Source organism: Charadrius vociferus, unplaced genomic scaffold (genome assembly GCF_000708025.1).
Source record: "Charadrius vociferus isolate BGI_N301 unplaced genomic scaffold, ASM70802v2 scaffold49, whole genome shotgun sequence".
Classification (NCBI taxonomy): domain Eukaryota; kingdom Metazoa; phylum Chordata; class Aves; order Charadriiformes; family Charadriidae; genus Charadrius; species Charadrius vociferus.
In genome coordinates, this window is record NW_009661375.1 from 4,639,808 (window position 1) to 4,651,807 (window position 12,000).

Below are 12,000 nucleotides of genomic sequence, written 5' to 3' on the forward strand. Positions count from 1 at the left end.
TTAGCTGGAGATGAATGCTCGTATTAGGAGGAGCTATTGGCTCAACACCTGTTTGAGGTCCAGACTGCTCTTTGAAGAAATTAAATCATTAACAAAACCTTTGGAAACTCCTGCCTTTTCTAAACTAGCATTGTTCTGAATAAATTAATTTTCCCCTGTACCAGCTAATGATGGAGGCTGATAGATCATAGAATAAAAACTATATCTTTATTGACCCTTCATACACTGAAGTATTACCTTAAAATTTACAGAAGCACTGTACCGTATTGTTGAACAGAAAGGCCTTTCTGCCTTCAGCTGCTGCTAAAACTGTAGTAGAGGCTTTTTTCTATGGCTGCTTTTCATGGTGATTATCCTGTTGCTTTCGACCAGCGAAGAAAGTTCCCAAAGAACAGGGTTTTTACTTCAGAATCAGCCAGATGGTGTAAAACAGGAGGCATCTTTATGTGCAGCTGGAGAGATTAGCTCCATTGAGTTTTGGATATTGAATAAGTGAAACAGCTGCTGCACCTGGTTTCTTTGTAAGATGTTTAGCTGGTGTACTTCATTACAGCCCCAGTGAGTTCAGCGTGGTTGCATTTACTTGCATTGGACAGAGATTTGACCCTCCATGTGCACAAACTAAGTACGGTTGAGCATCCTATGTTATATCATCGAAGAAATGAGAATGTTTCCATCAAAGCCTAGCAAACCAAAGGAATTTATCAAAGAGGGAGTAATGAGTATAGAGTATTTTTCTGCCAGCTCAATCTCTTTCCTCTTTGGTTTATCTGTGACGCTCGGGCAAGCAAGACGTTAAATGGTAAAGGCAAGTATTTGTTAGACTGCCAGGAATGGGTTGTTGCTTTTTTTGAGAATTTTTTTGCTGAAGTAGTTTCTTCAACTTGAAAATCACTTTTGACTGATATTTTTCCCTGTTAGTCTTACAAAGGGCACCCCTCCAACATGAATCAATAGAAAGGAGCCCAATGTCAGTAAAAGCTCTGTTTTTCTCCTTTGTTTGACACACAGGAGTTGGAAAAGATTTTAAACCCAGGGAAAAGTAGCAGTTAAGCCACAAAATTGTCTGTCTGGCTCGGAGCTGTATTGTACATGAAATTACTTTAGCAATTTTCAAACTGATTACACTGAAGTTGGTAGTGCCCTTCTCAGCTTGAGTTATTGATATGAGACCCATCTTACTGTAACAGCTGCTATTTCAGTATACAAAATGGAAACAGTTGATGCAGGGAAGAGCCGATACTTCATGCCATTCAGAGTTTTCCAGCACCCAATATGCTGATGACTGCATAAACCAAAATTCAAAGCCATTAAACAGGCCATCCCTTCAACAGTACAGGTGGCAGCGACAAAAGCACAAATTCAGGAAAGTACAGCCTGAGCTAATTAATAACTGTTTTCTAAAATGCGTTAACAAAAGGCTCCCACAGCCTCTCCCTGTTGTCTTACTAATGAGACAGGACTGGATTAATGCAGTTAAGAAAATCTCTTCAGTCTCCAGAGTAGTCTTCCGATTGCATATCTGGGACAGTTTCTCTAATCAGCTTTTGGTTATTGAAAGTTATTGCTATCACCTTAAAAGTGAATTATTTTTAGCTGAGTGTAAAAGGAAGTCTGTTGTGGAGCTTGTTTTGTAAATCCTGATCCTCTGTAGCAGTTCTTTTAAAAGCCTCAGGCAATATGAAAATTTTTAATTGATGTCAGAAATCATCCCAAAATATTCTTCCTTGCTTTCTTTGATTTTTTTATTTTGATTCATAGAGCGTTTAAACTTTTAAACCTTTGCTTTATTATCCTCTTGTGGTCAGAATATCACTCGGGCTAGCATGCTAGTTTCAGCTTCAAAGGGGTCTTAGAGTCTCAGCTTTGATTCAGTCTTGACTATTTTGCACTTAGCTTCTGGCTCACAGCAGAGGCTTTACAGCCGCTGGTTTAATATCAGCATACTATTGTAATTGAGGTTTACATGGGAAATTGGGATCTTAGTCTCCCATAAAAGCATTTTGCTGGCTGTAGTTACAGCTAGAAATATCTTGGGGCTGAATGATTTACTCTAAGGTCTTCCTTTTGAGCACCTGGTCCGTTAAGGCTGTTCCGTCTTTGCAAGCAGCGATTTTTTTGGTCCTGTGACGGGATGTGCAGAATGTCAATTGGGAGAAAGCTCTGGCTGACCATTTACCACTAGAGGGCATTGACTATTCTCATTAATTTTATTCTCTTTCTGGAAACGTTGCAGGAGTAAAGTATTCCCTCTGTACAGACTTTCTGTATCACTGTGAAGACTCCTACCTTCTGCCCCAAAAAGCTGGAGTCAGATTGGCAGGCTATGTTATGCATGCATCCTAGCAGATATTCTGCAAAGCCAAGCTAGCTCTATTTGTTGTGCTGCTTGCTATTTAGAGCTGAAGAATAATTTAAACGTGTCAACACTAACACTTAACCCACTTGTTCTTCTTGTTTCATGTCTCATAGGTTTGGGTTGGGTGTTCCTGTTATTCTGAGAAACTCAGAAGAAACAGAATCCAGCACAAGAGTTTTGAAAAAGCGGATGAGACAAGTGAAGAATCCTTTCGGGTTAGAAATCCCTCATCCTGCTACAGCTTCAGTAACAAGTCAGTGGATTTCTGATGTGTTTGATTTTTGTCAGTTTGGCTTCCTGAACTTAGTACTATGTTTTGTTGCTCTCACCCTTTTCCTTTATCAAAATTCCTCAGAAACATGCTTCCTCCCATCATTACAACAGAAATAATTTTTACACAGCTTATAAATGTGGTGCTTTTAAAAGTGAAATGTTTGCATATTTAAGTACAGTTTAGTTCTTATTAATGAAACACTTCCTGCTATAACAGATTTTTGGGTAACAAAAACATTTGCAGATTACTAGCTACTGTGGGTGTTTTTGTAAACTTTACAGAATTGTAGAATTCTATAGAATTCATTATAGAATATATGCCGCCCACTTAAATCTAAATCCAGATTGCCAGTGGTGGTTAGAAGTGCACTACTTTGAATAAATAAATAATAAAAAAATCTCCCTCTGTTTCTATCTGTGCTTCAGTGGAAACTGAATTTAAATATCTACTTGGATCAGAGTTTAAGTAGTTCCTAACATCCTTGAAATCACCCACATAGGAAGTGAAATTCATGCCCTCCTGCATCACTGGGGAGTAGTACGCAAGGCTGAGCATCTTCCACCAACACAGATGTGGCGCCTTCCTATGAATGAGAAAAGGACTGTAGCAGTTTTACCCCTCCCCCAACACACACACACACACACACACACATAAAATAAAAAAAACCCAACCAACAAACAAACCCCAGCCAAACCCAAACCCAACAACTTAGTCTTCAGGTAACTTGGATTTTTCAGGAGGTTTGAGCGCTTGAATTTGATGGGACTTTTCAAGAGTTCTGCTCCTATTTGTGCAGTAAGTATTTAGAAGTTAAAGGGTTGGGTACTTGATTTTTAGGATGTATGCACTCCTTTTCTTTTCTCTTTTTATCCTCCTTCTGCGTGATCAAGAGCGCCTTATTCTTTTAGACCAGAGAGGTTGTTGTAGGCCAGTGATCCAATTAATACCATTATCTAAAGAGGTAATGGACTTTGGGCTAGGGTTTGTGCTCTTGGGTCTGTGAGTGAGTGTGTAAAATGTTACCAGAAGTTAAAATTTACCCTTCATAAAATGCACATGCTACTTTTGTTAGCTTAATCAGCCATTTTATCTCCTTGCACCCACTTCCTCGTCTCCATGGGCTTTCATAAGCACTAAACCTAGTCCAAATTCTTAGAAGATTACGTTATAATGATAAAAATCTGGGACACTGAAGTTGTTTTCTGCTTGTTGCCATTTAAGAACCTACACTTAGGAGTTCCAGAATTCCTGCACATTGATGAGTTAATGAAATCCTTATCTTCTTTCTACAAGAGGGTATAACACTGACACCTGATTGTCTGGAAGACTGTATTCTCACATGCTACTGGGGCTGCAGTGTTCAAAAACTCCATGAAGCGTTGCAGAAACATGTCTACTGCTTCAGAATAAAGACTCCTCAGGCATTAGAGGATGCTCTGTACAGCGAATACCTCTATCGACAACAGTACTTGTATCCTTTTTTAAATTGTTTTGACAAAATGTGCTAATTTGTTGGCACAGGGAGCGTTGAGACTTCTGAACACTCGGCAGTTCTTGGCACAATATATTTATGAACAAATATGAAGAAAAATATTCTTTATGCAAACGTCACATTTGTCTACAATTGCAGCGACACTGATTGTTTTCCTTGACACATATAAAGCATTAAAAAAAATGACAAGGAAGAAAAATATTGTCAGTTACCAGAAGATGCTCAAGTTGTCGATTTTGGCCCAGTGCCTAGATCTCGATATCCGTTGATAGCATTGTTGACATTAGCTGATGAAGAAGACAGAGAAATATATGATATTGTAAGTACTATAAGAATATATTTTAGGGTCACTGTATTTAAGGTCTGAATGTTTCAGGAGACAGGCTTGAAAAAAACAGCTTCCTTTCCATGTCTCCTAGAATTCGGTCCTTAACTTTGTCACCGATGACTCCAGGGGAGCATGGCAGAAGAGCAAGGATAATTGTTTTATAAAAATTATGTATACCATTCAAAAGATGTTTATGATTTTCACAAAGCTCATATCTGCAAAGGTCTCTGTGGTAAACCCTGTGGTCAGATGAACTAGGGTTGTGGTAGGTTAGTAAGCCGTTAGTCTGATTTTTCTGATCACGTAAACCTGTGGTGGAGCTCTTGCACTGGTACCCTCTTTTGGATTGCTGTTGGCAAGGTAGGAGGATTTTTTTTTTTTTTAGTGTCTGGCACAAATGTTTGAGCTGATTGCTGACTTGACTGTTAGGAATGTAGAAACTACCTTTCTGCAACAGGCCCAAGTTTATGTAATGCAGTACACTGTCTCACAGTGGCCAGCTCCAGGTCATTTACAGGAAGGTGTGAAGGTCTTGCAGTAGACTGGTGAGATACTCAGCTCCTCAGAAAGGTCTCCTCCTACTCCCTTACGGTTAAAGCAACTTCAGCCTTGTCACATGCAGTTCAATCTCCCTTCTAAACTCTGAATTGACTGATTCTTTGGGGAACAGTTTGGGTCACACTTTTATCTTCCATATTTTCATTTGATTGATATTCTGATAACACCAATTGCTTGAACAATAATACAAATGAGCTCAGAAGCCAACTGCCTAAATCCACTGAGTGCTTTTCCATACATTCATTTGGAAATTGTTTGTGGTCACACCAGTGCCTAAGAAATCTGTTCCTTTTTCAAGTGATGCCTGGGCTTGGCTTCTTGTCACTTGACCTTAGGACTGCCTTCCTGCCTCCTGTCCCCGCTCGAGCTATTTACGAGCTTAGTACATCCCTGCATGTTTAGAGCTCAGATTAGTTTAGTATGACGAGACTGTAAATTTCATATTTGAATGTGTTTGACATTAGCATGGATGTGAATTTGTAACACCGCTCTACTGTTCCTTAACATAGAAGAAAAGGATGGAAGGAGAGTGCAGGAGGTATTTTTCCCCTGGTTTTGGAGAAGAGCAACACAACTAGAATCTCTTAATAATATGGTCAAAGAGTAATTCCACCTGAACTCCTTGCCAGACAAATTGCATCTGTTGTTGCTGAAACAAACTTGTGAAATATAAATACAGTGTGGAAAGGGGTCTTTGCCACTGTGGCCAATATGGTATTTCCACAAGGGATGATACGGTTTGTCACATCAGTGCATCAAGCTCCATCTTGATTTATTTGTGTGTGTCCCCCCGTCCATCTCTGTGGAAGGTGTTCCAGTATCTCTTTTCTGGGGGGTCTAATTTTCATCCGAACTGTATTTATGGCCTGTTTGGTTTTGTGCTGTAATTTTCCTCCAGCTCCAGAATATTAGCATGACCACATATAAGAGTTACAGAAATTATCTGAAGACCGGCAGGGCTAAAGTGGAAGAAGACTTAGATGTTAGGCCGGTGTATAAAACAGAAGATTGACAGTAACTTGATTATGGTGTACAAGTATTTACAAAGAGAGAAAATACCTGGTGCTCAAAGGGAAGGGATTCTGTAATCAAACAGCATAGCATTTCTGCTAGATCATAGCAGAATATATTTCTGTATGTATTCCTATACTACAGGACAGCATAACAGAGGAGGCAGTAGCTTGAAGATGGAGATGCTTGCCTTAGGAACTGGTCCCACTCACAGTTAAAAAGTTGCGTAGGTGTCTGAACAAACTATGAATTGAAGACGTGCATCGTCATTGAGAAAGAGCTTATGTTATGGTGGGACTACATAATACAAATACACTGAGAACTGTTAACTTTTCAACTCTTATTATCAAAGCACAAGATCTGTCATTTTAATGGAGATTTAATGGCTTCCAGATTCCAAAATAAAGCTAATAGTGGTGTGGGTTTGGTTTTTTTTTTTTTAGGCATTGTGATTTAGAAAAAAAGACCTTATTGCCAAAGAATAGTAAATTCAGTTAGTATAAATGCATAGGTATAGGTACGTATATATTTAAACCCTGCATGTAATTAGCCATGTAGTGGATTTTGAAGTAATTTGCCTTTAAAAATTTTTTTAAACAAAACAGCTTTCTGCGATATTTCATTTCTCTTTTGACAGCTTCTGGGAACTACAATAATACTGAACTTCACTTTCTTTTTTTCCTGCTTTTTAGAGGCCATTACGTAATTTGGGCAGGGTGAGGAGTATTAGGCACAGCATGCAAGCTTAGAGTGCTTTTATTTTCAGAAAAGTGACTCTAAAGTCAGCCCATGGGGTCCTTTCATAATCCTTTCCAGTGAAATTTGTCTTTTGCCTACTCGGTCTACAAGCCAATCAGCGACACTTCTAAATGGTTTTTTTTGAGTCTAAAAACCTCCGGTTCCTGTGTTTGTTTTGGGAAATGGAAGTAGAGAAGACTTTGCCTTTTAGATGTTCCCCTGTAATTCTGCGTTCAGACTTCATCTGGCAGCGTCATTTCTTGTGTTGAAGACAGCCCAGGATGCGGCTGCAGGTGTCGTACGGGACTTAAGGGCATGCACCCGCCTGGGGTTCAGCTGCTGTGGGAAACTCCTTGCAGTTTGTCAACTTCTCTCCCATCTGGGAGGAGCTCATCATGAGTCAGAAGAGTGAACAGAGGAGTGTAGGAGCTGTTACTTCTGGATGAAATGATGCAGGTAGCCTCTCCGAAGTACATCTGTGACACTGTAAGCAAGCCCTACCTCAGCACTTGCCTTCAGGAGGACTGCATGTGCTTAGGTGCCGTTTCGATTTGCGACCTAATTCCGTTAGGTGAGAGCAGTCGGAGCGGGTCTCCACAGTAAACTGGCCATAGAAGGGCTCCATGGAGAACCAGGGCAGAAAGCTGAAGTCCTAGCTGCTGCCACGTCCTCTTTTTACCTTGTCCAGCATATTTTTTTTGATCTGTGCTTGAAGTCAACATTGTTGAAGTCCTGATTGTCTAAGGAAATAAGCAGGTCAGAGGTTATAACAAGGTATGCAATCTTTCAAGCAAATTGTTCTATCTGAATCATATAAGGAAAAGGAATGTTATTAAACGTAGCTTTTTTTTTTTTTGGTAGATTTCAATGGTGGCTGTAATTCACATTCCTGATGAGAGCTACAGACTTTCCTGCAGAATATTATATCAGTATCTACTTCTAGCTCAAGGTCAATACCATGATCTGAAGGTAAGCCACATACTGAGTCTTGTTTCATTTGAGCAACAGTGTTAAGTTTAGTTTGTGTAGGCTTTCAGGAGCCAAAATTAGTATAAGGCTTTTATTGTCATGCAAATAACTGGATAAAAGTTAAAATTATTTTATCAGTTAAGAAGTTCCAGCCAAAGTTACTGTACAGAAATATTTTATATGAAACTATTCAAGATTTCCTGGAGAAATTACTTGATTCTAGTCTAGGAGGGCTAGGTCGTGTCCAGTTATTAAAGCAGTAGTAGGAAATTAACTAGTTGTCAAAGGCTCCTTCTCTACAGAACATTTGTTACCTCCTTGCTAGTCTCTCAAACCAGCGCTTTCTCCTATACTGCCCTTCAATTGGGAAAGCCTCAGAAGAAACGCTTTTTTGAAATTTCTTTTTACTGCAATACGTGCACAAAGGTTGGGAGTCTGCCTCGCACATACCGTTAGAAGTTAAACCAATGTTCTTATTCCATTCCGGTTTCCCTTATCTATGTCCTGTGTCTGTCAGGCAGTTGATGACATGATTCTATAAGATGCACTTTTATATTAATGTGATAATAAAAATAATGTATGGTATTGATAAGCAGAAATTGCACCGAATTAATTCTATTGACTTGATTAGCATTCATTCTGAAATAGATTTGTCCAAAGAAATATTTGTCCTGGCCATTTTTTGGTGACGTAGTTGATCAAGGTAAACTTCCCTGTTGATCCCCTTAAGCCTTCTATTTGTGTGTGGTTACCATTGTAAAAAATACTGCTTAAACTGAACAGAAATAACTGTGCAGCTGCATTTTGTGTAGCTGTGTAGTGTGCTCTCTATGGGCATCTTTGGCTGCGTGGTAGTTTACTGGCTTTATTCAGAGAGCATGCCCAGAAGGATTTGCGCTTCACATAAGACAAAAAGGAGTAGAGGATTGTAATATGAGCAAGAGCGGAATGGGTTGAGTGAAGCAGATTTGACAGTTTGGTGGATACATTTTTTGGTAGGAATGGATAGAAGCATCCCTCTAGGCAGAGAGAATGATATACCAGAAACAGAAACGTGAGCTGTTCAAAACCTGGGCGATTCTGTTAAAATTCATGTGTGTGCATTGATTTGATTCAGCTAGGATTTGATGACTTATCCTTAATATTTTCCAAGTGTTTTATGTAATGCTGTGCTTCTGAAATACCTGTTAACTGAAGGCGAGGCAACTGTCAGGACTCGCGCAAAGAGTGAGTCTGGCACCATTTGACCCGGTGGAAACCAGTGAATCTGACCCAGTGGAACTTCCATCACATGCGTCTGTTCAGGTATCGGGGGAGAGTTTCTTGACTTCTAAATGTTTGTGTATATGTGTATTTTAGCAACTCTTCATGTCTGCAAATAGTACTGCACCGTCTTCAAGCGATACGTCCCCTGGTGAGAGAAACGCTGACAGAAGCTTGCTAGAAAAGGTCGGACTGGCTGAAGATGAACCAGAATTGCAGGAAGAAAACAGTAAAGACTGCGTTGTTTGCCAGAATGGCACAGTGAACTGGGTACTGCTGCCCTGCAGGCACGCCTGCTTGTGTGATGGCTGCATTAAGTATTTTCAGCAGTGTCCAATGTGTAGGCAATTTGTTCAAGAATCCTTTCCGCTTTGCAGTAAAAAGGAGCAAGATGAAGATGCATCGACGCGTATCTTGCAAGATGTTCTTCCTGGAAGAGTTTTTTAATGGAGGGGAAGAAAAAATAGAAGAACTGGGTTGTATGCACCAAGATTAAATGTAGAAAACAGACTGTTTATGGGAGGATATGTAGCATTAACTTGTATGGTTTTGCTTTTTATTGTTAGGTAATTTTCAGCTTCCTTATTTGTCTTCGCTCCATATGCTTGCAGGAACACTACATTTATCTATGCAATGTGGACAGAAGAGTTGCGTAGGATATCTTTGAAGGATGTGATTTTATTTATAACTTCGTTTTTCATGGAGTACTGTTGGAGGCTATTTTGATTACTAAATTTAGTATATCTAGTAAAAAAAGAATAAAACTTGCAAGTGAAGTTGCACATAGCTCATTCTATATTTATTGTATTTAAAATACTAGAGCGGTATATCATTTTAACTCAGTATAATTTAGAAACATAGCACTTTACAGAATGTATCAAATGAAGGAAAGTAAATATTCTTCATTGTTAAACCCGTGTGTATTTATTTTGTAGATGAAGGCTGCACTGTGGCAGGAGCTGGGAGTTGAAGGTGTGATTCAGGATACTGTTTCTGGCTGTTTTGAAAGGTTGTGTGTGTGTGTGCATGCATGTGCGCGCGTGTGTGAGTGTGCGGGACCTTAGCCAAAGCCCCTTGGAATGAGTGGAAAGATTTTTGTTGATTACTGTTGGCTTGAACTAAACGTTGCTGACACTTTCAAGCCTGAGCCTCTGCTCTGTCATCTTGAGACACAGACTTTCAGTCTTGTTAGCAATGGCTGTAAGAACTTGTTCTCCATGCAAATGTTCATTAATTACTCCATAGAGTGGTTACTTGGGCAGTTTTGTGGTGCTATTCTTATAGAAGGCTGCTTTGGGGAATTTCCAACTCTTTTTACTTGCATTGTCAGCTTGGCTGCAAAGTTAACCATTTACCTTTTAGCAATAGTCCCAGGGAATTTACTTACCCTTATAGAAGCTAAAGAATAGCAGAAAATAATTTCTTTTTCCCTCCAATGGGAAAATTGGCAAAAGCAATAAAAATGGCTGTTGAGAAGAGAAACTGTTGGTTTGCTTCTTGAGAAAGCTTAATTCTTCCAAAGACAGAGCGGCTGGGTTTCACATCTGCTCATATAAGACAAAAGTACAAATGCTCATTAGAACCTGTAGAAAATGGGGAGTAGCTGCTTTCTGTCCTCCCTCTTTTTCATTTGCAGCTTTGCCCCACATCCAATTCCAGAACAGCTGCTCAGTCTCGGGGAGACAAAGCCGTGTTCCAAGCTATTCCCCTGCACTCTCCTGCAGCTCCTGTAGCGGTGCTGCCGGTACAAGGTACGCGCAAGGTGCTGCACACCTCCAAACCAGGGAAGGAAACTTCCCCTGCTCAGGGGTATGCCACCTTCATCTTTCCATCATTCTTTTTTTGTTGTTGTTTTGTTTGGTTTCATTTTGTTTCGCCATGACCTTGCTTCCAAACTTCTGGTCGTTACCTCTGAGGAAAAGATTTAGGTGGTGGTGGTGCTGGAAAGAGTAATGCTTAGTCGTAAAGACAGATAGGGGTTGGGAACTGATTCATGTAGTCACAGATTTCCAGCCAGTGATCGGTCTTTGTAAGACAATTTATTTGGTCTGCGTAAAGTGACCTTCCTTGCCAGGAATAAACTGGTGGCCAAATCAGCCTTTTGTTTGCACTGTATATCAAACGGGAATTAAATAGCTGGGTGTCTGGATTAGCGCTTGCGGAGAATTTTGGAAGACAGGTGGTTTGCTGTGGAAATCATCATGGCAAAGAGTGGAGTATGTGCTGCAGTTCAGGAGGCTGAGAACAGCAAGAGGAGAGCAGAGAAGAATGTAATAGCGGAAGGAATGAGTGCTGGTGGCAGCAAGGCCATACCTCAGCTAAGAACGCGATGCAGATGTGGAGCAGTAACAGTGTGATGCCGCTCAAGCAGACCCAGAGCTGCCTGTATTACGGGAAAGTATAAGGACACTAAATATCACGTGGTGTCTTCACCACCCAGGGTGCATCACAGAGGCGCGATGAGGACTTGTCCTCTGTGTCACTATAGGCAATCCTGACCGAACCACCTAGACACGTGTGTCTTGGTGCTCGTGAGAAGGTGAACGTGCAAGAATGAGCGTGAAAGAATAAGTGGGAGAAATCAGTCTTAAAAATAAAAATCACCTTCCCTTTCTGTGTGGTCTCGCGCTGAGCTCTGCTAGCTTGGTTGCAGCGTGCCTCATGGAGGTAATCGGTGAGTTTAGCCTCCCTCTCTGTCACTAGCCTTGTTCTGCCTTTAAAGGGGAGCAGAGAGCAAGGTGATGGTGGAAGTAATTACTCTTCAGCCTTCCTTTCATATCCACGTGTCACTTGTGAAATGGAGAGCTGGTGTAAACTGCTCTAGGCCTCTGTGGGCTCTCAGAAAAGTTAATATAAGACCCAAAGAGCCTGAGCTGTGACAATAGCTGTTTCCATACCACCAGCATGTGGGATAGTGGCTGTACGGATTGTTATTCCAGGGGAGCAGGTTAATGCTGCGCTGCTTCTAACCCGGACTTGGGCACTGCTTGATAGTGAGCAGGGTTTGC

The 12,000-nt window shown here is 40.6% G+C and overlaps 1 protein-coding gene across 1 annotated transcript; it reads left to right on the forward strand.

The window, feature by feature from the left end:
- Window positions 1–2,479: 2,479 nt before the first annotated feature.
- Window positions 2,480–9,905, forward strand: CGRRF1 (cell growth regulator with ring finger domain 1). Its single transcript, XM_009893902.1, has 5 exons — window positions 2,480–2,612; window positions 3,927–4,104; window positions 4,297–4,444; window positions 7,622–7,729; window positions 9,089–9,905. Exons 1-5 carry the CDS (start codon window positions 2,549–2,551, stop codon window positions 9,437–9,439), a joined length of 849 nt encoding a protein of 282 aa, XP_009892204.1. The 5' UTR covers window positions 2,480–2,548; the 3' UTR covers window positions 9,440–9,905.
- Window positions 9,906–12,000: the final 2,095 nt, after the last annotated feature.

Excerpts from the sequence above, each read along its gene's own strand:
- CGRRF1 (XM_009893902.1), top strand. The coding sequence starts at position 2,549 with ATGAGACAAGTGAAGAATCCTTTCGGGTTAGAAATCCCTCATCCTGCT. Across the intron at positions 4,105-4,296 it reads CTCTATCGACAACAGTACTT|CATTAAAAAAAATGACAAGG; the intron begins GTATCCTTTTTT and ends ACACATATAAAG. Across the intron at positions 7,730-9,088 it reads GTCAATACCATGATCTGAAG|CAACTCTTCATGTCTGCAAA; the intron begins GTAAGCCACATA and ends TGTGTATTTTAG.